At 42.7% G+C, this 27244-nt stretch overlaps 5 protein-coding genes across 5 annotated transcripts; 2 read left to right on the top strand and 3 right to left on the bottom strand.

Moving 5' to 3' along the window:
• Positions 1-5641: 5641 nt before the first annotated feature.
• MELLADRAFT_85835 (uncharacterized protein) lies at positions 5642-8037 on the bottom strand (the record flags this gene model as incomplete). The annotated part of the gene is made up of 6 exons (XM_007409236.1): positions 5642-5645; positions 5720-5923; positions 6008-6218; positions 6290-6344; positions 6414-6615; positions 6695-8037. The coding sequence occupies 6 exons, from the start codon at positions 8035-8037 to the stop codon at positions 5642-5644; spliced, it is 2019 nt and encodes a 672-aa protein (XP_007409298.1).
• A 1902-nt stretch (positions 8038-9939) lies between these two features.
• On the top strand, positions 9940-10662 carry MELLADRAFT_105972 (uncharacterized protein; the record flags this gene model as incomplete). The annotated part of the gene is made up of 2 exons (XM_007409260.1): positions 9940-10041; positions 10372-10662. 2 exons carry the CDS (start codon positions 9940-9942, stop codon positions 10660-10662), a joined length of 393 nt encoding a protein of 130 aa, XP_007409322.1.
• Positions 10663-12491: 1829 nt separating this feature from the next.
• On the bottom strand, positions 12492-14420 carry MELLADRAFT_116322 (uncharacterized protein; the record flags this gene model as incomplete). Its single annotated transcript, XM_007409235.1, has 3 exons — positions 12492-13762; positions 13823-13997; positions 14088-14420. The coding sequence occupies 3 exons, from the start codon at positions 14418-14420 to the stop codon at positions 12756-12758; spliced, it is 1515 nt and encodes a 504-aa protein (XP_007409297.1).
• A 402-nt stretch (positions 14421-14822) lies between these two features.
• MELLADRAFT_52442 (uncharacterized protein) lies at positions 14823-15392 on the top strand (the record flags this gene model as incomplete). Its single annotated transcript, XM_007409261.1, has 4 exons — positions 14823-14891; positions 14951-15062; positions 15131-15295; positions 15349-15392. 4 exons carry the CDS (start codon positions 14823-14825, stop codon positions 15390-15392), a joined length of 390 nt encoding a protein of 129 aa, XP_007409323.1.
• Positions 15393-24583: 9191 nt separating this feature from the next.
• On the bottom strand, positions 24584-26731 carry MELLADRAFT_74723 (Septin-like protein; the record flags this gene model as incomplete). The annotated part of the gene is made up of 9 exons (XM_007409234.1): positions 24584-25039; positions 25130-25389; positions 25464-25563; positions 25658-25753; positions 25826-25943; positions 26009-26240; positions 26314-26410; positions 26490-26561; positions 26640-26731. 9 exons carry the CDS (start codon positions 26673-26675, stop codon positions 24908-24910), a joined length of 1143 nt encoding a protein of 380 aa, XP_007409296.1.
• Between the last annotated feature and the right edge of the window lie 513 nt (positions 26732-27244).

The following is a 27244-nucleotide window of genomic DNA, read 5'->3' as shown; positions in this document are numbered from 1 at the left end:
ATTGTTTCTTGATTTTTGTATCTTCTACTTTCCAAACTTGTTGTTGTTTTTTTTTTGAGATTTTGAGGTATTCAGATGAAAAGAAAAATTATGATTTGAAAAAGAAAAATTATGAGAGAAACGTGAGAGATAGAGAAATTATTCGACGGCTAGAGAGCGTAGACTGTGATTCCGCGGATGCTGAGGAGAAGTGTTCTGCCGGTTGAAAATCCTCAACCTTGCCAGCGCCACTTCTCCCCACGGGTCACCACCCCTGTCACTAGGACGTGACATGGGCAGACTCTACATTTCTGTCACCCTCATTTCACGCCTATGGAAACTCTCCACATGTCGTTCCTTTGGCGTGGAGTCCCCATTAAATGAGATTGGATCACATATTTCCTTCTTGGTTCAAAGGGGATCTAGACTATCCTTGTTGGCCTTTTAGTTTTGCAAAACAGTGAGATTTGAGGTATTATAAATGAACCGTGATGAGGATTAAATACAAGGACCAAGGTTTTACAAGTTATTAGCTTTGAGGTCCGAGCAATCATAAATAGGAAACAAGAACATGACCAATACTTTACGTAGAGAAGACAAGAATAAGTAAGAAATTTAAGGTTGACATTGAAAAGTTCATTGACCCGGGCCTGATGGTACACATCAAAGTTAATTGGGGGACCAGCAAATCCAGGCCAGGTTGAGTAGAATGCAAAAAGTTTGCAATTAGAGAAGGTCTACCCATATCATTCAACTGTAAAGGAAATTGACTTTTGGTACTGTATGTTCAGGATGTCCCAATCCATCTAAGCATCTGATGTTCAACTCTTTCCAATCATTGAGATTCCTTGCATTTGAATTCAATTTAAGCCAAGCAATATCCGGTTCAGGGCCTGCTGAGACAATTTGTTTATCTTAGATTGAATGCAAAAGTAAAAGACACAAATCTCAGAACCAAGAAGGCATGAAACCTCAAACATTTTTAAAATTGGGAGATCCAACTTCAACTTCTTTCTAGGTAAATGGTCATTTATGATGATTTGAGTTGGTTAGAGTTTTCATCTCAAAGTTTTTCTCACAGAAATATTCAATGTAACAATTGCTGTCTTGAAAGGTATTTGGAAATAATAAGAGAACCAGTCAAAATCCAAACCATAGATTGAGAGATGGTATCCAGATTGTGGGTTGTTGTAATTTCTCAAAGTCACAGATGTATTTTTTGTGGCAAAATGCATCTTGAGAAAACCCTTTTCAAACTCTTCAATGTTCTGTGGTAGTTTAGGAAATTCAAACAAGTCCACTTGCATCCAAGGAGCTGCAAGCCATTTCAAAATGATTTGCAAATGGACTCAAATGACCAATATTTTCAATGGGTATGTCAGTTCAAAAGTGAGGAGTTGAATATGTTCAAAGGGTCAGTAGTCATTTGAGTTTCAACTGATCTTAAAAATGCGTACAAAATTGTCTTGCTTGATAACTTGAGCAGATAACACTTGATTTATTTCAGAATTGAACTTTGAAACAAAAAATTGAGGTTCATCTACCAAGCATGCAATGGCAAAGTGATCACTAAGATTCAAACATTGTGTTCAACAAATCACCTAAATTTGGAAACTAAATATTGATGTTCACCTTGATAAAAAGATGGAAATGAAGGAATTTTTTGAAATGTCAAGAGCAGAACCCGCCACTCATATCACTACCCCAAAAATAATTTTTACCAAGTGTGTCAGCCCTTGAGTTCTCCACAAGGAGAACCAAAAGGACTTCAGGATATCCACACAATACATATTTCTTATACATTTATATTTTGATAAAACACATCCCTTTTACACCTTAACAAGATCTAGTATTATAAGATCAATTATTGTTTATATTTAATTATCCACATAAGAATAAAATTATTAAAACTACAAAAAATAATAAAAAAACCATACAACTTAAAGGTCTAGTTTCAAAGACCCAGGAAAACAGAAGAGGAAGCTTGATATGAGAAAATCCCCAAAGCAACAGAAATTTCACAAATGGTTAGTACAGTAGTCCACGACAAGAGGTGACTAAGAAACATACTAGACCAAAGAACCATACAAAACAAGGAAGTTTCCTTATGTGAGAATCAACAAATTAGAGAACCTTACATTGCAAACTGGACCTAACCCAATTGGGATAACACATTGAATCCCAGAAGAGGTCCCCATGACCAAGCCATATAGGTCCAGATAAGAGCCTTACCATTGTTGTAACCACAAGTCAATGGTGGTGAGCATAAAAGTAAAAATACTAGACCCTCCAGACAAGAAGATAGGAGGGCGCCTGATTTTACAAGACCCCAACTATTCTTGAGACTTGTCTAAACAAAGTATCCTTTTCTGTTCAACTGCCAGCTTGACAAGACATTCCCAACAAATAACTCCCTTGCTCCCATTGAATCTAAAACAACCCTAGAAATCAGTGTCACTTGGACTTCCAGTCTACCCATTTCTAAATCTTACATCCACTCACCTTTGAATCTTATCTCCCCCTCAATGGTCAGTCAACTTTGTCTCTATTGGTCATAGACCCAGGTTCTGCAACACTTGTTGTTGGCAGGATCCCTGTAGATTTCACATCTCAGGCTACTCCTAGCTTTCTAGCTTTGAGAAACACTCCAGGCCCAGGTCTGACCTACCGTCACCTGTTCACTTGCGGTGGGCCTGTAACTTTGGGGTTTTCTCTAAAAACCATTCAACCAGATATCAGTGTAACTGATTATTCTATATCTTATTTCTTTTGTTTTAAGAAGTAATACTTACTAGTTCCCCGTACCCAGCGGAACACCTAGTCAGGGCTCAACTCACTACTAGATCAGCGTAGTTAGTAAGTAGTTTTGTTAGCCACCCTGACAAAGTGGTTCAGAAAAGTGGGCACTTATATACCCCATGTGTTAGGTATGTGGTATGCTGGGGGAGCATATTTAATAAAGGTGACTAGACAACTGTCAAAATGAATGTTCAGTCACCTCATTGTTTTTTTTCATTCTCTTCAGTGCTAGACGTCATTTTTACTTCAATGAGATCAAAGATACTCTGGATGTGTTTCATTCATCTGTTCTTATGCACCTTGATACATGTGTCAAAACATCTTCACAAGGACATACAGTGTAATCATTTGGAGGGCATCACCTTCTGAGAATTTCAATCAAGGTTGATGCTGAGTTATCTCAGACAATCAAAGAAAAGTCTTGACATATGTGATCAGTTACAAATGTCATGAATATCCGGCCTTGGGTAGACCCGGGTACCGTTCAGAACTCCTCACGGCCAACCAGGGCATGCCAGGTTGGGGATGCAGGGCATCCTTGAAGCTCAATACAGTCAAACCCGCGCAAACGCATAATTTGGGTGGAAGGCTTTTGCTAGGCATTTTGACGGGTTATGCATTTCTGTTGTCAAATTTGGCAGTAAAAAGCATCAAGATTCTAGATTTTTTCTATGCATTATCACGGGTTATGCACCTGCGCGGGTATGCATTTGCGCGGGTTTGACTGTAGGAGTTTGAGTCTGTCAAGATAAGACCTAACAACCTTGTGTCCTGGTTATTGTGAGATATGTTTGGCGGAAAAGGTGTTGGAATGGCTTCCAAGCAGGTCAGGCAACTGAGCTGCCCATTCTGCCTGCGGGGCCATCTTTAACTGCCATCCAGTCAAGTACAAATGCCACAGGGCGCGTACTGTCAGCTCTGTGAAAACCATCCGGCAGAGTTGGCTGGGCAGGGCCAAGTCTGGGTCACAGCCCTGATGTTGATCACGGTGTGTTTGACTCAGACAATTTTGATAGTGTTCATTCATGAGCTCATTGGTGAGAACTTTGAGTACTTTTTGCTTGCCACAGACCATTGGGATGATAAAATTGTGAATGGTATTCAATGGATGCTGACCTGTTGCAACTAAAAAATTGTACTTGGTCTGTATGTGATGTGGAGACAAAGAAGTCTGGTCTCCACCAGACTTAACCAAGTTCCTTGCCAAAGTACCGAGGCTCAGCGGGCCTCTGGTGAGGGACTTGATTATATTTGAGTGTCCACAAGTGTCAGGGATAAATGATTGTGTCACACATTGATTCAGATTTTGGCCCGTAGATTGTGAAGTTATTGTTCCCTCATGCAAATTGATAGGAAAGATGCCAACTTACTGTGTCAATGTATCTCTTGAAGAGCATTGATCTCTTACTGTACAAGTTCAGTTTGGAAGTAAAAAGGTAATCATGGTGCAGTGTGGATCATTTTTGGGAGTCCAACCATTCAGAGTCCAGACTCCAGATCTAAACATTTGAGGAGGGACTCAGTCAATTTAGAACCATCAAAGTTCACAGCCAGGGTAACGACTGCAAACTCATATACTCAAACTAAATCTTCTCTCAAACAATGTAACTTAAAATGGTTATTACCTGTGAGAATCAGCGAAAGCTGCACACTGATTGAAAAGGATGAGAACAATCTGATGAGAGAAGATTGTGACAAAACAAAATGTTTAAGTTGGATAAAGAGAAAGGGCAAATGAATAAGAGCACAAAACATCTTTATATCAAAGTAAATAGAATGATGTCATATCTATCTGACCTATAACAAGTGTAATGATGTCATAAAAGAAAAGAAGTAACCACGAGTATTAATAAGCCATTAAGATCACATTAATACTTCAATTATGTACACCCAAACACACAAATCCTTGAGGCTCCACAGCTTTAGGAATGAAAGAGTCAGTAACACTCAACAAACTGGGGCCTTTCTAAGCGCACCAATGGAGATGGCTTTGGTTGATACTATTCGAGTAGAGCTGAATAACATATGCATTCATGTCTGGCCAACCAATGAAGTGCTGAATGTGTCATATCACCAAGTTCTTCGGAGAGACATTGAGTGAATTCATAGAGGGAAGAGGCATCTTGAGGAAACCTGCCACAGAAACACAAGTAATTTCTCAATATGCCTGTTCAAAGCCTAAACGCATATAGCACCACTTTTGAAGAAATGAGACAGGGTATTCGTAGGATGCTATTAGTAGGGTTTCTTTACTCGCTGTGAAAGGGTCTTGCCAACCAGCATTTCATCATGATCCCGTCCAGTAGATCACACCCCAAGCTGCCAGCCAAAGTGACTGAAGTTTCAAATCATGATCTATTTGAGACAGTACAGAATTGCAATAGAACCCGAAAGCACAAAAAGGAAAAGGAAAATTGGCACTTCGTGCGACATAGGAAAAATGAGATAACAGTTAATCAAACCACTAGAGTGAGATGGAAATCAGAGCAAGAAAGATAACAAATGTGTTTCACAAACTAGGCCTTACAAGAGAGATATATCAGAAAAAAGAACTTCACATAGAAGAATTATTGGAAAATTTCAGGCGCGGTCACGATCCTTCCAGGTCATGGGACTTCTAACGGTGGCGTTTCGCGATTTCCTCGCCGTTAAAGATGACTATTTTTTTGTACTACCTTCTCTTCTGACCCACGTCTCCCAAATTCCTGTAGCCAATTCCTGTTCAGTAAGAAAAGATTGGCGAAAGTCCTCGACGCAAACATCACGATTTGTAGAGAGATATTCTGATAGGCGCTTGAATTGTTTGCGTTTCTCAATGAATTGAATTAGGCGGCTATCACGTTCAAAGAAGAGGGTTGTCCAACTAACTCAACCCGAAAAATAAGTCAGTCTTCACATAGATATCACAAGATACAAGACCGCAAGAAAACGAAATATTTACAGGTGCTCTATCGGGGGCAATCGCTCAATGGCTTCTTCGTTGGTCATTTGGCCCGACCCTACGAGGCGCTGGATCAGTTCCGCGCGATCAGCTCGTGCGACGAGCAAGGTCTCGTGTGATAAGCAAGAGGTCGACTCAAGCGCATCACCACTTTGCCAAGGCATAGCAACAGCAATGAACATTGTCCCTTTCTCCATATCCCACCTGTAAAATAAAATCATCAGAGTGACCTAGTGAATCTCAGGTCCTGGTGGGTCTTCATCAGATTTACAGCAGACAGGCACCTACTCAGCTAGCACAAATCCGGTCAGCTCTTTCCCCGGCTCTACGAGGGTTCGTTTCTTTGGTTCCTCGCTCACTGGAACCGGGAGCGTCTGTCTCTTGGGTCCCTTTCGAGGATGCGGCTTCGACCATCGTAATCCAACATATCTCCGTCTTCCTTCCCTTGCCTCTACATCGTTCTTCATCATGCATTCGATTCGTTTCCATCCATTGAGATCTGTTGACAAAAAAGGTGATAGGTTTGGTCAACATGATGACAAGTATCTCTATTTGCATTCAACGACCTACACATGGTGTTGATGTCATCAAATTTGGTCACCCTGGCAACTCCTGACTCGAGCATCTACATTGTTGGAGAGAATTTCATGTGAGCCCTACATCCTCCGACAAGAAAGATACACTGAATACAAACCTCGGGAGTTGCCAATGCTGCATATAGTGAGTGCTTGACCAACTCTTTGACTTGTTCAATCACTTCGTCCAAGTCTATCTGTCCCACTGACCAGACGACGTTACGTATCTCTCCTGCTCCATTCCCGCCTTGACGTTGATGCGACAGTACACATGTTCGTCTGCCATCAGAGAACAGCTCCTTGCATCTCCACTTTCCAACACTACCAATAAGAGTACGAGACATCAGCAAATACATAGACAAGAAAACAGGGTATGACTGGAACATAGGGATGTACTCACCCTAGGCGACTACCGCCTCCGCCACCGCAGTCCGTACATCTTCTATATCGTTCTACACATCCAACACAAACAACTTCGACTGCAAACTGGATAGCTGAGCGTCCGTTTCGGGCCACTATTCCTCCTACGCCTAGTTGCCTACCGCAGCAATCGCAAGTTGTAGGTGCAGTGACGTCGTCGGTCCGTCGATTTCGCTTGCGCATCGTCGTGCTTGTTGGGATCTGGACGGTGAAAGTGGTACATCCACCAAAAGGGATATGGACTTGCCTTTCCACGCCACCGGAGACTGCAGTGCCGCTGATGCCTTGACATTCTCGGCATGTTTGGACAATTTCGTAGCCACCGCTTACCACCATCTCTTCAGCGCTTCCTCGGAGGGTGAGACGACCCATCATACGACCACATCTTCCACAAGTAGCTGATGCTTCACGAACCTCGCGCTTTTTTTTCTTCAATGATGTTATCACCGTAGGGCTATCAAATTGAGCCTCAACCAACCGACGAGAAGCACCAGAAGAGCGGTGTTTTGAGAGGGATGCAGCAGGATAAGAGCCTTCATATGGTAGTAGGAAAGGTTCAGAAGTTGATAACGGTGGACCGGCATAGTTGAACAGATCCGGGTCTGTTCTCGGGCGCTTAAGTTCTAAATGATGAATGTTCGAAGCGCGCTCATAAGAGTCGGGAGACCAGCTTCTACTTCGTGGATCAGGATGACCAATTGGTGCGCTTGCTATAGAAGAAGGATGTGTAGCATGAGAGGTCCCCCACGAGACGCTGGAAGACGAAGACCCCGGAAGAACGTTGAGCGGAGCCGGTGCCGGTGGAGTTGGGGGAGGAAGGGAATGTGGATGATAGCTAGCTGTGGTTGAATTTGGGTGATGGTAAATTGAGGCAGGGTAGGAGTACTCGTACGTCAAGATCCCCGGAGAAGACGTGACTGCTGAAGGTAAGAGTGCAGACGCGGGTAGTTGATGCAGGTGTATGGAAGAATCCGACGAGAATGGAGAACGAGGGCTAGTTTCCCAGCGAGGAAGATCTTCTTCAGAGCTGACTTCATACGCATTTCCAGCCAAATGCTGATTCTGATGGTGTTGATTGATGAAAGCCCCAGTGACGGCGGGTTGGATGATAGGCGAAGGTGAGGATGGATCAGAATGCAGACAACCCGATGAATGATGTGATGGCACTGAAGTGTGGCAGTGAGCTTGAGCTTGGGTGGTGGACAAGAGCGAGGGGTATGGTGGTGGTGATGGAATATCCGAATGAAACAACTTCGATTGATCAAATGGATGAAAACTTGGGTACGCGCTGGTAGGTGTGGCAATGGTACCAGTAAATTCCATTTTACACTTTTTGTCTACCGCGTCCAGGACGTCTGAAAAATTCGGCGAGTTTTCCGAAGCGATTCTGATACAAATGGTATACTTTCTTATCAAGTCGAAAAGATTGCTAAGGTGTAGATAAAGAAAGTGATCCTTTGGAAAAAATGAGCAGAAAATGCAAAAGTCAGCTTCAAATATAAATCATTTCCGTCATGCTGACAGAGACCCTTTGACGATAAAGCAGAATATCCAGACAAAATAAAAAGAACGAAGATCGGAAAGAGAATATACGACTAATTGTTCAAATCAGGAAACGCAGGTCAAGATTCGCGCCGGCGAAAAAAATCGGCCAACAAGGGAAGCGGGACAAAAAGAGATTTGAAGACGCTAGAGTCAAGATCAACCATTTAGTGTGAGCCCAGCGATGGAGACAAGACAAGCAAGCAAGGTATTTTCCAAGGGCTAGATATTCCCTGCGATTCCGAAAGGCGAATCTTGCGCTTTCAGGAACAGGTCTTTGATTGGGGACACAGGAGTAAATTGAGAGGAAAAGCGTAGATGACGCTTGATATATGAAATGATAGGCGAAGAATCTTTGCAGATTGAAGCAAGAGAGAAAGTAGGCCCGCGAGCAATGATCAAATCTTGAGGTTGCCAAATTTGATGCATGATACCAAGTAAGACTTTGGAGTCGATTATGGTGATTGATCTCCATGAGAGAGTGAAGGTAGATGAAGAAGGAGTGAAAGTGACTTTTGTCTCACCACAGAAACTTTACTCAGTCAGCTCAAGAGACGCGGAGGCGCAGAAAGCGAAATAATGAGTATGTAATACGAATGAAGAGCAGATTCAGATGGCTTCACGGTGGGATTGGAGGCGGCTATCAATCAGACGAACTTGAAAGTTCTACGTTCTTGTCTAATCGGTGGCCTTGATCAAACTTCATCCATCCGCCCCAGATTACTTACAGTCTGAGCACGAAGGTAATCTTATTGTACCTTGGTTCTCAGGAGATCATATTTCTCTGTCTCTTTCTCTGTCTGACATACCAGACCCTCGAGGACCAATGCCGATGGACAGACGAGAAGCGTGGTCCAGCTAGATGAATGAAGCAAATCAAGATTCAAAAGATACACTTTTGGGATTTACACCACTCACCCAACGTTATGCCGGTCAGCTTGTAAGCCTATTTGGACAGATATCATGTCAGAGACCCGACCGAAGAGGGGGTCTCATTTGCCTGGCCCGTAAGACCTCCACCTTCGAGAATAGCAAAAAAAGGACAATATGAAGATTTAGATTTGTCTTCGACGAGCCCAAGACCTTGCTGGTATGTCTCGATAGCGTGAATAAACTTATGCCTTGAGTGTACCGTGACAGGCAACGCTGCTGTTCGATAATTGACCCAAAATTGATTTGGGTACCTCTTCCGCTTTGAAAGCTTGCAATACGGGAGCAGAGAAAACCAAGCAAGAGAAAACAAAAAACATATTAAAAAGAAACAAAATCCAGTGGCTAGGTTGTGGACTGCAAGACAACACTGAAAATCCGCAGCTCAAGATAATCTTTGACGGATGTGACTGCTCAATGCGGAGCGTCGATTGACTTTACAGAGTTTTGCATTGGCGTCATTTTTTTGGCATGCTTTACGGCTTTACCAGCGTTAGGAGAGACGAAAAATTTGCCAATGACACAGTGCGTACTGTGCAGGAGAGGTCTGGGGAAGATATATAAAAGCATCGTGGAATTGTTTGAATATGAAAAAGTGAGATTCGTATGAAGTGTCAAGGCTGTCCGAAAGTGAACTGGAATCCATATGATCAGAGTACTCAATGCCAAGCGCGAGAAAGCGAGAGAGATACGTCAGGTCGCGCACGTGTGCGCGGCTTGCATACGTGCGTGTGAGAGTAGCAACGAGACAGCATGTGTTGGTTCGCCAAAATTTATCCATCTAAAGTCATTCATCCCGGCATCTATTCCGCTTTATGGATTACGAGCGCGGAGGAGTCGGCTGTGGAGATGAGGGTACGTAGGCTCTTTCGAGGAGACCGGCACCCCACCCGGGTTTCAGGTACGCCGCTGTACAGACAAAGACTGAAAATTCACGGGAACAGAGCGATGATGATGGGATGTGAATTAACTGACAATTGAGATATGATTGACCAGCGCGGAGTGGGTGTTTGTGGATTGAGATTATGTGGCGACTAGGAGTAAGGACGATGAAAAAGGAGAGCCAGTAGGGGCCTTGAGGAGAAGAGAGCAGAGGAGCTGACAATGAAGTCATATCCGGCCAACGGGGTGGAAAAGATTTAGGGATATATAAAGAACAATCTAGAGGGCTATCGTCGTTGACAGGGACGTGTGTTTGAAGAAGACGGAGAAGAATATGGAGAAGTCAGAGGAAGAATAAAAGGGAATGGACTTCGGGCGAAATGGTATATACATGGAAAGTCAAGTATCCGAAACGAATCACTGGTTGGCCGGGAGAAGGGGTGGTCAGTGAAAACGGATGGTGGTCGAGATGGGAACAGACAGATGTGGCTGAACGGAAAAGTTGAAGTTGCAAAAGGACTCATAGCAGAAGTCAGGATCAGGATTCGATGCCAACTTGGTATCAAGCCTAGAGGTCTAACTGACAACCTATAATGTACTCAGTCTTCGAGTGATCTCATTCTTATTGATCACTCCAGTCCTGAGCTCGGAGGAAGGTTGCAGCCGTCATTCTATTCATCAAGTCATGGAGTAAGGTCATCCGAGATTTTCTTTTGCAGACCAGCCGACCCGTATGAGGATAGCAGTGTTTTTTTTCCTATACTACCCCATTGCATGTCAATATAAGCGCGACAAGTACCGAAGTGGAGAGTAAGGAATCCATCTCCGAACAACATCACCAACATCTGAGCAGAAACCAAACGAGAATACAAATTATCGGTGGGGTAATAATCAAATCATCACTCTGGCCTAAACTTTCTTACTTGTGTTCTTCTACAGAGTACTAAAAATACCACCCCATGTGGGTACTTCTCGCTTAATGCTCACTTCTTTAATTTAGCATCTTCCTCCTCTTTCTCGACCGACCTCATCTGTTTGTGGACCGACCCACCACTGCCAGAACACTACAACTTGAACCTCAATCATAAATCTGGTTGGTGCGCATACTATCACCCTCCATGAGCCGGAGTGGGCCTTTTGAGCTTTCATCGGGTATGTCAGCAATACCCCACCACAGCCGTCATGCTACAGAGTATGCATACCTTGTAAAAGTTTTTGTTTGCATGCAGCATCACACCAAGATTAACCTTTCCAAGATGTCTTTCATTCGGGGCGAGGTGGAGTTCATCTCCCGCATAGTGACAGGCGGTAGTGAAGCGTAGCCGTAGTTTGATAACGCGAACCAATAACCAGCCTGTCGCAGACCTGCAATTGACTCGAGGATAATTTTTCTTGTTTACAGCTGCGCCAGCTGCTGCTAAATTTGAAGTTGATCCTAGTATCATGTTTCGACACAAACAAATAAGGCGTTGCTCGTGGGAGCCACTTCACAGCGTGATACAAAGACCTGAAATGAGCAATGTCTTGACCATGTGATTCTTCTTTACTTTTTCCTTATTATTTTAATTTATGTGACCTTGTCTCTCCACAAGTAATTGTACCCGTAGTAAACACATAATTGATCATCTTTCCGCGCTTCAAAACAGTCATACATCGCATATTTTCTTCATCACATGACACCAATACATCAATCACAATTGGCATCAAGAGCTGGAACCGCGGATGCACCTTACTTCCAGGCTCATAAAACAAACCGTGGGCAAAAGAAGGGAAGAGTAGCTTCCGACGAGAGGCAGTGTCAGTTTCATTGGTAGAGTCAAAGAAGATCAAAGAGAGCCCACAAGAGACAGTAATTCAAATATTGATAGATACATTTCTCCCAGATAGGATTAGAAAAAGTTGAGGTTGTGTTAACGGGCAAAGAAGGTCCGTGTTCAGACAAGGCAGATCTCATGCAGCTGATGAATATGTACATCACATTCTATAGACTTGTGAGACTTGTTATGAACATCCGTGTTTAAGCTTTCCAGGCTGGGTCAACCAGGAAGGTGGATGCTTGTTTCCCCAGATATCATCTATCTCACCTGTGACCTATAAGAATGATTTCAAGTGAGACCATATTTGACTAGCAGGATTTGGACAAGTGATTTGAGCTGTTAGTCTCAACATGGGTCTGAGTTGTATGCATTGATAACGCACATACAGTAACATAACACAGTATCTTGCTAATACAAAATATTGTCGCGCTGTCAGATGAAGATGAGAATGAAGCATAGTTAGACGAGAACGGGAATAATGAAATGTGGCTATAGGGTTAATGAAACTGAAGTCAGTAGTTTGGGGAACACCTTTAAGGATCAGCCCTTGACTCACTCTCAAATAGCTGGTGGGGGCAGGGCTGAAGAGCGTCTGGGGTACATATTCTCTGCTGGTCTCATCTTATCTCAAATAAGTTGACTAATTCGTCTTGACCAGATCTGGAGGTGGGGAACTTTTTCTACTGATAGACTCTGACCTTCAGCTTAGAGTTTGCCTGCTTGACATAAGCTATGAGCACTGATCAGCCTGTAGAGTGCTTGAATAGAAAACATAGAACGGTCATTGCAGACATGAATTTTCTGTTGACCGGTCGTATCACATTTACACCTCATTTTGCAGATCAAGCCCTCAGTATTCCGAAGCGCTTGCTAGAGCTCATATACATGTAGGGACTGGGCCATCTCAGCGTCCCAACACACTCCACTACCGGTCCGGAGGATCCTCCAGCCTTCAAGATCATTTCGCCATTTCTTTTCCTTAGACAGAGCCTCTTGCCGCAGTCGAACCTCAGTGAGACCCTCTGGGAGAGTCGAGTCGCTTTTCAGCTCTGCGGTGTCAGTGCTGAGTTGTGTTTTCCGAGCCTCAGTAAGTCTTTCTTTCAATTGCTGACGGTACAAAGCACGCTCCTCAGTGATATTTCGAAAAGCTTTTTTGTAAGATCGTCGCAGATGCTGCTCGGCTTCAGGACAGAGGAAGTCGAGGTGAGGTGATCCAGTCATCTTGATAGAAAGGTCAATGGGCACTTCGGCGTCCTGATCAGCAGGAAGCCATCCACAGTATTGATTCAAGCCCGATAGGTCGGTAGGTGGTACGATAGGGGTAGATCGACCGACGATTAGACTCTTGACCACCTCGGCACCTTTCTTGACATCTTGTCTTCGGTTGAAAAAGCGATAAAGCTTCAAAGGCCACCAAATCATTCCGATAGGTGATCGAAAGGAACAAGAAGGAGAGGTGGTTGTTTTGGGTAGCGGGGACGGTGGGAGTACTGCAGGTGAACTTGTGCTTGACTCGGATGACTGTGCGGCAAGATGTGACGGGGAAAACGGCGATAGATTTGAGATCCAGTTGGAATATTTCTCGGGTTGTTGCGATGGGTGAGGATCAGGTGGTGTCGGAGAAGGGCAAGAGTCATCCGTCATTCTGATTTGCTCAGTAACGCCTCTAAGGCCTTCAGAGAGCAAATCGTCAGATTGGTCGGTTAGATCAAAAAGACCTTCGTCGTCAAGTTGTCGAGATAGTCGTTCGTCTTCCTCTAGTGCATCCAAGGGCAAGGGTTCTCGATAGCCCTTTTTCAAACCCCATAGGTATTCTTTGAGCGACGCCCTCCCAAGAATCAGATTTGCCCCCTCGAGTCGATGCTGTTGAAAATGCCCTAAAGAGGATCGATACTATTAGAAACCGGAAAATTGTGAGACACATGAACATGACTTACACATCTGAAACCCGGGCATTCCAGCGGATACAGGTGGTTGTTTGAAGGCTTCCGCATTCTGAGCAGCTCGGATGATCCGCTCGTTGTGAATATCCGACGCAATTTTCCTTCCCAAGGCACCTGGGGATATTCCATTCTCAATGCGATAGTCAATCGCCGCAGCTATCAACATGGGCTGTGGAAAAATGTGACAGGGCGAGTATTTCAATCAGCGAGCCATCCAACGCCAATATTATGTTATGAAGACGAACACAGCGATACACACCTTGACGTACTTCTTGAACCATTGGGCTCCGCGATCAACATCAACATCCTCGGGAATTCGGGCCCCATAGACAGTGATCCTTCGGGGCATCCAGCTTGCAGCATTGGGTGTGTCGAGGACTATCGCTTGTGAAAGGTGTTGCAGTTCGTGGACATACTTCTCTCGTAGCTTACGACACTGATGCCGGTCATAAAGGTATAGGGACAAAAGAGAGCTTGATATCAAGAGAAAGCCAGAAGTTTTCGGAGGAGGCAGTCGTGGCTTCCAGCTTGCTTTGAGCCATGCTTGTGGTATCCCGAGATAGCGGAAAGCTGGGTTAGTTGCACTCGACATGCGTGGTTTTGGGTCATAGTGATATTGATATTGAGAAAAAGTTCATGGGAAATCCAAGGGTACCCGCCCTGGACCGAGCGAGACCGAGTTAGACCGAGCTGGACGCGCGGCCATGTCATCCATAGCATGTGGGACCGGGACGGGTGATGGGTATTTCACCCGGTACGGTAGCTAACGAGCATCACTAAGTAAACCCTAAACCCAAAGAGTATCGGCATTCTTTGTCGGCAGCCTCTGTTGTATAGTCATCCCTTTGAGCGCTCGTCACCAACGTACCCTTCTCAGCAACCTCCACGCCAACTTTCACCATGTCCAACAAGGGTCAGTCTGCTATCTCGCCTCACCTCAGGCCAATACTCATGCTTGTTCAATCCTTTAGCCAAAGCCGGTACCAAATTCCGTATGACGCTCGCCTTGCCTGTTGGTGCGGTTGTCAATTGCGCAGACAACTCGGGCGCCAAAAATCTTTACGTACGTCCAAGCGCTCGCATTATATTCCCTACTACCGATACTCATGTGTCGCACCTCAGATCATCTCAGTCGTTGGATTTGGGGCTCGACTCAATCGATTGCCAGCAGCATCCTGTGGTGATATGGTGATGGCTACTGTTAAAAAGGGAAAACCTGAGTTACGAAAGAAGGGTAGGCACTTCCGCATCGGCTTCTCCTTGCTCGATCACATCACTCACAAAACATGTTTCCTGTCATAGTACATCCTGCAATTATTGTTCGCCAACGAAAGCCGTGGAGGAGACGCGACGGTATCTTCCTCTATTTTGAAGACAATGCTGGTGTAATTGTGAACCCGAAAGGGGAGATGAAGGGTTCGGCTATTGCTGGTCCTGTTGCAAAAGAATGCGCAGGCAAGTTTCTACGTCGACTATAATTTTGCTCGAGTTATCATGTTCTAATGTTCCTTTCTACATAGATCTCTGGCCTCGTATTGCCTCGAATGCAGGAACTGTAGTGTAACTCTCTCCTCAACGCGCAACGGCGAGAAGACAATTTAGCAAACTCACCTCCTTGGCGATGCGCTGACACTGGAGCTCGTGTAATACATCTATGGGCAATGCGGTCTTTCTATTTCTTTGTTTCCTGTGAAAGTATCGATTTTTTTGTTCGCTTGATTCGTGATGAATTTTGTGTATTTGAACGCCGATAGCGACGCCAAGGGCGCAAAATGTTGCCAAAGATCGCAACGCTCTCATTTTCTCGGTCCAGCATGTCGAGTTGCGGCAGTTCCGCCACGAGCATCTGGTCCGCTTGGACACCGTTTCAGCTTTACTTATACATCGTACCACATGGCTCCTATGAACCCAAGGAAACTCCCCCCCTGACCTGGAAGATACCATGACCCAGACAATCCAGATTTCAAAGCTCAGACTGGCTGATCAGCTCTGCATTGTCACTGCACAGATGTAGTATTTTTCGGCTATGCAAAATGATTAGAATTAATGTCAAAAATGATTAAAAATGCTATGTTAATGCATAAAAATGCACCATTAATGCACCATTAATGAAAAAAAATGCAGCATCAATGCAGAAAAATGCAGTGTTAATGCACATGAAGAATGAATGCAGAATTCCACCTTTTTCAATTTTGTTTGTCCTTCAGGTCAATCATTTTTCACTTGGGAAAAATACTACATTTGCCCAGTGTGTCCTGTACTGCTGAATAGGAACTGAAATTGAAACATTCAACTCCCTCAAAGCCCACACCTTTCTATGAAAACCCCACCTATGGGACTTATCATTGCATGGTTTTGGAAGATTCCCCTAATAACCCATAGGGTAAAGTTCAGCAGGTGCAGTATGGGTCAAGAGGGAGACATGCAAAATGAATGATCCATATGCTTTGGCTTTCTCTTTTTTTTCCACTCAGCATGAAACATTGGTTTGATGGTAGAGAAAGCCCTGCAATTTCTTATGTATTTGGAAGAGATAATCCCCCTCATCAAAATACTAGCAGTGAGCTTTTGGAACCTTGTGCTATTATTGTTGACCCCTCCCCCACTTCATCATGCCACAACCTGTCTTCCACATTCTCAAACTCCCATTTCAAGGCTTGCTCGTGGGATGAACAACTTAGGTGTTGCAGCTGACAGACAACCTTTGAATCAATCAGGTTACATGCCTGCTCAGGAACCAATGCCAGGTTTTCATACCAAATTTTGGACATCTTGGAATTTTTAATCTCTGCTCAGGAAACACCAGCAGAATCTCAACCCTCATTTGTTTTGTCTCACCAATATGATCCACCTTCTCAGTTTGTTTTGTCTCTGTCCTTTGTACTGCCTCAAGCTCATTTTCATCCTCCTCCTGCTCATGTGTTATGACTCTATCTGTGAAAGGCTCAATACACATGTCACACATTGTAGACTATTTGTATATACGTCACTAGATTATACTGTCCTATTTCCTTCATGCAACAATCTTATAATAGAGACTAGATGGCCTATTGATTCCTCACTTCTCTTGCCAAGATCTTCACCTTGAGCCTTAACATCATGATCACACTCGAGATGCAAATTTTGCACAAACTCAAGCTCCTCATTTTCAAGTTCCACAGCCGCATGCAACGCACTTCCAACAACACCCACAATTACCACCATCATCACCTATGCAACCACCAACTTCTGTGCAGTGACCTCCGTCAAGAGCACCAGCAGCTAATGTCATGAGGGACATCCAAGCTCCAAATATTTGGGGCAATCTTAGACTTTTTGGAGATGGAAAAGGTTTGAAACAATTTTTGGCAGAGATTCATGATGAGTTAGATCATATTGCATGGATAGATGACAAAATGAAGATAAGATGGATTGCTCAACTCTTGACTTCCCTCACTTTGACTCCCTCAAGTACTGAGATTTGGTTTATGGGATCACTAGAGAGGAACACATATTCTCATAATTATTGCAACATGTATGGTACCTTGAAAAGCTTGCCATATTTACTTCCAGAATTATCAAGCATTGAAGTTTTTTTGAATGATTTGATTTACAAGTTTGGATATAAAGAGTTCAGATAAGACTGCTGGAGAACAATTCAAAGCCTGCAAGCAAGGGAAGATCAAAATTTAAACAACTTTCATCTCATGTTGAGAAGTCTCCACAAGATAAGACCCTGCAATATTTCAATGGTCTTCATCTTAGTATCCAATTGGAAGCCACCAGGATCTTGGGAGGGGTAAATGACACAAATTTACTTTGGACACAAGCCATGGCCATTGATGCTGCAGACATTTTATACCTATGCTCACGAGTCACTGAGTCTCACCCCCATTTGTGTATTCCTGGAACATTTAAAGACATATGGATCATCATGCTACAAATCAACCACAATATCACATTCAAGATCATGCTTCAAAAATTAGGAACAACAATGGCCCTATGTATTCCATTTTACATTGAGTAGTAATGTGATAAATAGATAAGAATTGTCTGACTTGCATCATAAATCTTGGTGCTGTTGTCAGTCTTTGAAGGTATCAAGTAAGTGGTACAGCCTCCTGATTTTCAGACAAACCCAGAACTCATATGTGTACATGGGCTTATTTACTACTGAATCGGACACCTACTGAACTTGAAAATCCGGTGTGGACTCAAGTAAGGATTAGACAGGGAGCAGGGAAAGATTTTTATAACCAAGCAGGTTCTATTTATCTATGCTACTATTAGACATAAGTGATCCAACTGATCTCCTGAAGGAAGATATGCATTATTACCAAGCTCCTGAGTTATGACCCATAGCTGCCAAGTCTATTGGTCAGAATATGCAGTCAATAAGAGACCCATCAGGAGGGGTAGGCATGAGCTTTGATTGATGAAAATGATCTATGTCTCCTGCAACACTGGGCCAATAGGGGGGTTCAAGTCAAGACTTTTATGGTATCTTGCAATCCAACAAGTTGTCCGACACTGTAAAATATACTGTAAAGTTTAAAGCACACCTTTTGGGGTGCCCGAATTCATAAAACTGTATATTTGCGTAAGAATAGGGGGTTTCAAGTTTGTTTGTTTTTGCATATTTTTTTAAAATTCAGGCAAGTTTTTTTGTAATTTTTTTTGTGTAAAACCAACCTAATTTTAATTCAGGACACCTAAAAAGGTGTCCCGTTTTATAAAATTTACGCATATTTTACAACAACAGGCAAGTTGTTGTAGCGTAAAAAAACGTAAAAAAACTTAACTTGAACCCCCTAATACAGCAATCCGGACAAGTTGCTGCGCATTTGTGGTAATTTTGACAGCTGACCAATTCAAAAAGATAAGTCAAGATCATATCTTGAGCACCTCTTTGATTCTTCAGTTGTCCTTCAGTTCTTTAGTTTATCAGTTCTCCATCATCACATTGAACCATTTGTCAATTACCATTTTGAATCTCAACTTTTACTTCAGATATGATCTTCACAACCAATCTCTTCTCAATTTCTATTTCAACTTCAATCATCAGTACTTTACCTTCATTGGCCCTTTCATGCTTAAACTAAGGTGAGACAAGCAGTGTTCAATCCATTGAAGTATACAATTGACTTACTGACCATATTCTATGTTTGGGTCTCAAGCATCAGCCAGCCAGGATTTATTCAGGGTGTGATAACACTGGTGGTAGATAAAGATGAAATTGAACCCAATCAATCAATTACCAGGTTCATTTGTTTGAGTTTATAAGGAATGAATTTGATAGGTGATGTGTTTGCTGAGACTCTTGATTGTTGTTAGAATGGTTCACAGGACAAAGAAACAGGTCCAGGAGGATAACACATTCTTGAAGCTGGCTCCCAATGCAACTCCAACTCCAGCTGAGATTCAAAAGTCAAAAGAATTCTGCCACCAGATTGATTCAGGATCCAAAGTTCCAGGAACATCACAAGCTCCAGTACCCCCTAAGAGGACTGTATCAAAACAGCATGCAATGATTCTTTCAAGTCTCCCTGAACCCTCCACTTTAAAAAATCATCTACATTACCGAGACCTGTCCAAGACAATGAGCTAATTGTTGATAAAGAGAAAGCTCATAACATTCCTTTCTTTGATAACAAGGATCTTGAGCGTCTGATTGAGGAGGTCAGCAAGCCTAAAGTCAATAACACTCTTTTTGGACCTGGAATCAAGCCATGTCTGGTCTCAGCAATGATGGAGCGTGGAGCACAGTGGCAAGTATGATCAATGTCTTTCATGATGATAATCATTGCAAGTCAACAAAAAACAACACTGATCAAATGGTTTTGAAAGGTTATGAGTTGTTGAAGTGGTAGAGATGGATCAAGGAGAATTACATCAAGGCAAGGAATCTGTCAACTTTGACTGGCAAAGGGCATGAGAATAATGATACTGCTAAAGACATCAATAGTATTTGAGCAAACCAAGAATCTATTTGTCCTTGCTATGAACTTATGGACAACCTTTCCAGACACAAAGCAAATATTTCCCCACAGGCTCTTATAGATACCACCAACCCCTGACCTGCAGCGCACTTCACTGCGTGCAAACTGCGGATGCGCTGGACCCCAGCACCTTGGGATCCGCCAAAAACCACACTGTTCTCTTTCACACTGCAGGGGCCCGGCAATATTTTGGCCACTGCGCAGAATCACACCACAGCCCAGCGCAGTTTCCTGCTGGTGCAAATCAATTCCTGCCCTCAAAACATGCACCCCTGTGCTGCGCTGCACAACACTTTTATGTTTCCAGCACAGGGGACTTCCCATCTTTGACCCACTGTGCTGCGTTCTCAGTGCAGCACAGTCCTCACAGCGCCAATCACCAGTGCAGTGCATTTTGCACCAAAAATGTGCTACCCTGTGCTGGCGTCAGGGATTGATACCACAGATCAGCACAAACCTGTGATTGAAGAAGAAGCTAATTTAGATTCAACCAACTCCTATGAGTACACTAGGAATCATAGTGAAAATCATGAAATGTAATCAATCCTCTTCTTACCGCGCTTGCCAATGATGACCCGGCCATCTACTATATCTTCCATGCTCAATCTGACAACCAAATTGAGGTCAACCCCAATTCAGATGAAGACTTGGCAACTCACAGCAATATTGCTTGTTTGGAAAAGTAAGATGACAAATTTGGTCCAAATGAAGATAAAAATGAAACTGAACGTTCACAGTCACCTTTATTTCCTTTGCTACCATTTCCACTCCATTTGCCTAAGTTTGATACCAATACACCAAATCCGAGAGTCAGTCCTGCATCACCAATCAAATCTGCTGAGACCACTTCAAACAACCAACAAAAATGTCAAAAATTCCAATCAACCTGCCAAACCTTTGTCATCAGTTGATGCCAATCAAAAGCGTCACAGAGGACCAGCAAACTCATTGATTGACAACCACGATGAAAAGAAGTATGCCTTCTTCAATTCAAAATCCCAGGTCAAGAATGAGAATGACATCAAGGAACTTGAGGCCAATAATGCTCAAGCAGGAGAAGCTTTGACCTGGGACAAATTCAAATGTGAATTCAAAGCCCAGAAGGACAAACATTACTTGCCTGGTCTTGAGAGACATTTAACATACAGACACGTCAATCACATGCATTAGAGGAGTCACAAGTTTGTTCAGAAGTGTTTAAGGCTTGTATATTGAATGTGATGGAGATGTCAAACACATGGTACGTCTCACCGGTGGTACGTCTCTTGAGCTAATATTGGACTATATGATGATGATATTTGGCAAATGAGAGTGTTGTTTGTCAACTTTTACTCATTTTAATCAATGAAAATGTGAACTTTTTTGTGATCACTTGTTGTTAATCAATTCATTTGCACATCCAAGTTTGTTACCTAACATGAAAATGGGAGCCTTTGTTTCTTTGCATGAAAATTACAAGTGAATTTATAAAACAAAGATTTTTTTCCCTACATGTCTTCTTCTTCATCTTCAAAAGCCACAGCAACATCTTACACTAGCTCTCTGCATAAATGCCTCATTTCATTCTCTCCAATTCCATCATTCATCTCTAAAACCAAGTTATCTACCCCTTGATACATTTCATTTGCATACTCATCAGCATACTCCTCCTCCCATTGATCTCCCAGCGCAGCAAGCAAGTTGTGTAGTATGAAACAAGCATAAATCCACCAAAGGATTGACTCCATGTGTATTGGCTTGTAGAGGCAAAGACCTAGAGTGATGTCCAACAGCACTTCAATACCCCAATGGTATGTTTGTAGCATATCCAAGTGAAAATGAGTTTATTAATTTTATTTTTTCACTCAAGCCTGGCTGCTATTCCCTTGTAATTATTGTTAGTGGAGTTGCTCACACTGTGTCCTTGTGGCAGTTGCCCAACAACAAGCGCACACGGAATGTCTTTGAGGCACAAAGGTGACTTGTGTGCGTTTGTTGATAAGCAAACACCACACAGACATGGTGTTAATAGATATTCACCTAATGATGAAAGAGACTTTAACCAAATGTCTGCAAGTACAACATGGTTAGATTAGATGATAGTCAAGCAGAAAAATTGGGCTCACCTTCAGAAAACAAACATTCTGAATTTTTACACAGTGTCAACCTTGCAAAAGCCTTGTTATTGTGAACAGATCCAGGCCATCCAGTGTAGAAAGCGGTGATACAGTGATCACAGTCACAGAAAACTTGACAATTGATGGAGTAACATTCTTTTGATCAAAAAAGGTCTTGTCATCAAGACCTGGCCGTTGATACAGAGGGATGTTTGTTCCATCAATGAAGCCTACACACCCAGCAAAGGCCTCTAGTGCCATCACCACTTAGATCATCTCTTGTTTTCTCGGGTACAGGCCACTGTACATAGTTTTTAATGGTGTCAATTATGGTGCAAATCACACAGCATGTACATTTGGTGATAGCTCCCATTGAGCCTTTATGATCTCTTCCCATCCTACGCACCACACAAACATTTCTGTTTCTGCCGAGGCATTCAAGGGCAAGAGCTAGTTGAATGATGACTGGAGGCTGTGGCTTGTTGGTGATGGACATGAAGATAGGATGAGTGGAGATCCTACCAAGAACACCATGTAAACCAGTATGAGAGGTTTGCATGCATTGTCAAAACTTGACCTCTCAATTTTGGAGGAGGTCATTGATACTGACGTCCATCTCATATAGCATCTTCCATTGAGCATTGTGGTACCATAGAGATTCTAAGATTTCTTATGCATCTCAAGCCTCACCAGTCTTTTTGACTAAGATATCAATAAGGCCACCACTGTCTGGATCATCTTCAAATATTATGTCACCAATTGAAGGAATGTTCTTTTTGCCCAAGGCCTGCTCTGCTGAGAAATTGTCTTCTTCCTTGACATCCATTATGGAACAAAAGTTTTCAACCTCCGCCTCTTCTTCCTTCAAAATGTATGGACCATCTTATTTGATAGATTGAAGAGGTTATTAATTAAAAAATTGAGGATGAAATTGCATTTGATGGACTTGTTCAAGGGGAAACAAAAACATAAAAGTAAAATTTGCTCCAAATCATAGACAATCTGGTACAGTGCTGTCCAGATTGTATAGAATGGACAAGTTTCCTAATTTTGGGCTCATATCATTTACAGCATCTTTCATGAGATTGGACAAGTTTTTGAAAATACGCTGTTGTAAAAAACTTGTCTGTTTTTATACAATTTTCACAAAATAAATTGACTTGAATCCCCTGAATATAAGATGTCTCAAGTTGGAAATACCTACAATAGCGCTCAACATTCATCAAGTTATTTTACTGCTTTGATCATATTTTTCTCCCAATTCCATATAATTTACACAAAAGTTCTTGAAATTGGGAAAGTTTTAAGACATCCCAACTTCTTTTGAGCAGCAAATTTGCGTAAATTTATGTAAATTTGCTGCTCAGCAACATAATTCTTTTACACATTGGGAAAGGTCCTTACAGCATGGTACTGTAAAAAACTTTGCCCAATTTCTTAGGACAAGGCTGCAAAAATCTTGACCTGAGCCCCCTTAATATCTCAATTTTTTATAAGTATCCAATTTACGCAAATTTAGAGCAATAAGACAACCTGAACAACTATAAATCTCAAATTTTTATAAGTAGGCAATTTACGCAAATTTAGAGCAATAAGACAACCTGAACAACTATAAAACAAAAAACACTAAACTTACAATGTGAGATGAAAAAGCAAAGAAAGGTATCATTGTCAAGACTGATAGAATAAGTAGCAAACACCCATAAAAGAAAAGAGGTTATGGATTAAGAGGGGGGCTCAGGTCAAGATTTTTAAGGTGTTTCCTTCAAAGATTGGGGAAATATTTTTACGGTACTGTGCTGTAAAAAGGCTTGTGTTTTGTAGAACAGGATGGTCAACAGCAATAAACAGATTTTTGAGATCATTGATCCATAATCTGTTTTCTTTTGTGGGTTTTTGCCACTTATTATATCAGTCTTGACACCTTTCTTTGCCTTTTCACCTCACATTGTAAGTCTAGTGTTTTTTGTTTTACACTTGTTTGGGTGTTCTTATTGCTGTAAGTTTGTGTAAATTTTCTGCTCTAAAAAAATTGAGATGTTGTTAAAGAAATCACAAGGTCATAAAAGTTATGCAAAAATTATGAATGTGGGATTTCTTTTGTACGCTCAAAGGTGCAACATTGCTTGACCTGAGCCCCCTAATGGCTTCCCAAGAAGCTGTTGATTGCTGTTGACCACTGCTGACAATCTGGTTCCACAAAACAGGAAACCCTTTTTACAGCATGTTTCATAAAAAGATCTCCCCAATTTTTAGCAAAACACCTTGAAAAGATTGACCTGAGCCCCCCTAAGATAAAGTTTACCTGATTCATAGAAGTAAAATGTAAATGTTTTGAAGTTGAGCCCTATTGTAGGTATTTCTAATTTGAGGCATCTTATATTGGCCTAGTGTCACAGGAGACATAGATCATTTTCATTCATTAAAGCTCATGCCTGCCCCTCCTGATGGGACTCTTATTGACTGCCTATTCTGATCAATAGACTTGGCGGCTATGGGTCAGGACTCATTAGCTCACCAATAATACATATCTTCCTTCAGGAGATCAGTTGGATCAATTATATCCAACATGGATAAATAGAACCTCTTGGTCATAAAAATCCTTCCCTGCTCCCTGTCTAATCCTTACTTGAGTCCACACCACATTTACAAGATTCAACACTGCCGATCTCAAAAGATATATTGCTCTCGGGTGAGGCCCGCATCTCAAAGACAATCATTATCTCACTATCACATAGACAGATTGATGAACAGAATGAAGAGGTCACAGTCAGGGGGCATTAAACCTTTGGAAGAATGAAAAGTTGAGGTTCAACTGCGTTTTAGCAATAGCTGCGACGAGTCTAACAGGACCTAAGATGACTTGGAAAAATACCGCATACGCTACCAAAATTATACAATGAACAAAGATGCTTGTCGTCCAATCTTCAATGCTTCAACAGCAGGTAAAGGACTCTAAACGGACAAACTGTGATATGGAGTTTCAATTTTCCACCGGTTGTTCTTCAGCGTCTCGTACCTCCTCGACCTTGAGAGCCGTAACCACCTTGCATACTGTCCAGTTCACTCTCCAAAACTTTGATAGAGGAGTGAGCTTGTTCCAAATCCTTATTGAGCCTGTCTCTTTCGGCGATCAACTGTTTTTCAACGCCATCAGAAGATGAGTCATTATTATGCCAGAAAAGAACATGGGTTATAAGGAGATGGAGCTCTAATGAGTGACGCACATGTTGCTCCCAGCTGCGGAATCGGCTTTCTTCCAATTTGACCTGCTCTGTAAATCGTTTCCTCAAAGTTTCCTCTTCTTCCTTGAATTTGGGGTTATCGAGTTTCTTGACTTTTGGCTCTCCAAATTTACGGGTTTCCATTTGAACCTGTCTATAGTTCTCATAATGAATCTCTTCCGTTGTGTTGATCAAATCGAGCATGTGTGTACGGATCAATAGCGAACGCAGTTTTTTAAAGTCGCAGTGCTCCTCGTTCTCAACTACAAATTCCGGAACCCCATCCACGTGATCAGCACCGTTCCACGCATATATAGCTTGTAATATATTTACACACCTTCCGCAACTCCCCATAGGTACGCTCGACCTTTGACTGATCGACCATCACCAGTAGTCACATCCTCAGTGGACCCTATGATCGAGAAGGGCATTGCAGCCTGTTCATTCGATGTACTAAATATGATTAGCCAGCTCCGTTCAGAATGGACTGTTGTCCCTTTTAAAATAGAGTGGCGTGAGCTCAAAACTCACCATCAGAAGTCGCGCGTGCTCCGCTGAAGCTTCGTCATCAGTCTCAATAGGCGGTTGGTAACATCGAATGGACTGGTGCGCGATCACCTCCCTGATCTATGTATCGAGAATGAATCATTTCAGTCAGTCTTGGAAGTGGTCAGGTCAATGTGGTTTGAAATCACTAACACGTTGCTTGAAGGTCAAGAGATCCTGCGGCGTCAATGTATCGGCCTTTGCAATCACAGGTATCAAATTCACTCGCGATCCAAGACGCTTCATGGTCTCAATATCGAGAGGCTTGAGTCTATCGGCGAGTCAAACCTTCATCAGGTGTGATACACTGAGAAAGGTAAACCAAAAACGACGTACGTGTGGCCAGTGGGACGAATGAAGTAAAGACAGGCGTGGACTCTGAGATCAAGTTTATCACCACGCTCGGGCTGTTGCTCTTGTCTCATATAAGACTCGTGCTGGTCATCAATAAAATCGATTATAGGAACCCAGCTCTCGCGGTTGTTGACGTAATCTCCAAATCCAGGTGTGTCGATCACTGTCAACTTGACTCTGAAACCTTTCTCTTCGAGTTCGGCCTTGATGATATCTGTGTTTTGAGCATATGAGCCGGTGTCAAAGGCCGAGACTATGGTATCTGGCTGAAACCGTGAAACACGCACCGATCTCGGTAGTTTTATCAAACTGTTTGGCAAACCTTCGACGATAGTCTTTCGCCATTGCCAATTCTGTTGAAAATAGTGTGTTGATCAATGTTGTCTTTGAAAAGAGGATATGAAGTCATCAAGATCAATAAGCTGCAATTCGAGTAATTGAATTGATGATTTCAATCACACACTTTTCCAAGACCTGATTCTCCTACGACCATCAGTGTAAAATGACCGCCTCGTTTGGCGACAATTTTGTGACGCTAGTTATGAAGTGGAGAAATGATCAGCTACATAGAATGACAGAGATCTTCCTTCACGGATGATGATGACAGACTAACCTGGTTTGGTAAGTTGGCAATACCTATTCCTGCCATGGTGATTCGAGTGACTGCTTTGATTTGTTATGGAATGCTTTGTTGAGGGTGTAGACTGATATGAGTTCGATCCAGAGGAGTGGGGTTCTGATCAGAGTGAGCATCGAGCTGTCACATGTGCTGTCACTCGGGCAGACCGACGGGTACCTCTCACTGTGCATGCCGTTGGCGGCCGCACGGACCATCTTAACACACATGTCAACGATTGGACATGATCGTGTTTAGTGTTTGTGTGAATCTGATGACATGTCCTCATCCACGATCAAGGATCTCGCTTTACGGAGGGGTGAGATTGACTGCGCACATGGAGCTAATAAGTGCAACGGCACGGAAGGCCTGAGATCATTGAATTAGACGGTTCTTTCTGCCGACGAAAAATCTGAGCACTTGACTAGAGGAGTGATAGAAATATATCGCGACAATTAGATGTTGGTAACTGGTTATTAACCGATGGGAATGTGATAAGTTGCACCGTGTCTGTGTAGGCTTTGCTAGTCGACGAGCGCACACCAACTCCCTTTGAGGCAGAAAGGGAAGTCGTGCGCGCTCGTCGACGAGCGAACACTACC

The sequence above is a fragment of the Melampsora larici-populina genome (assembly GCF_000204055.1).
Source record: "Melampsora larici-populina 98AG31 unplaced genomic scaffold MELLAscaffold_15, whole genome shotgun sequence".
Classification (NCBI taxonomy): Eukaryota; Fungi; Basidiomycota; class Pucciniomycetes; order Pucciniales; family Melampsoraceae; genus Melampsora; species Melampsora laricis-populina.
The sequence above is the reverse complement of the archived record's forward strand: the minus strand, read 5'-3'. Positions and strand labels throughout refer to the sequence as shown.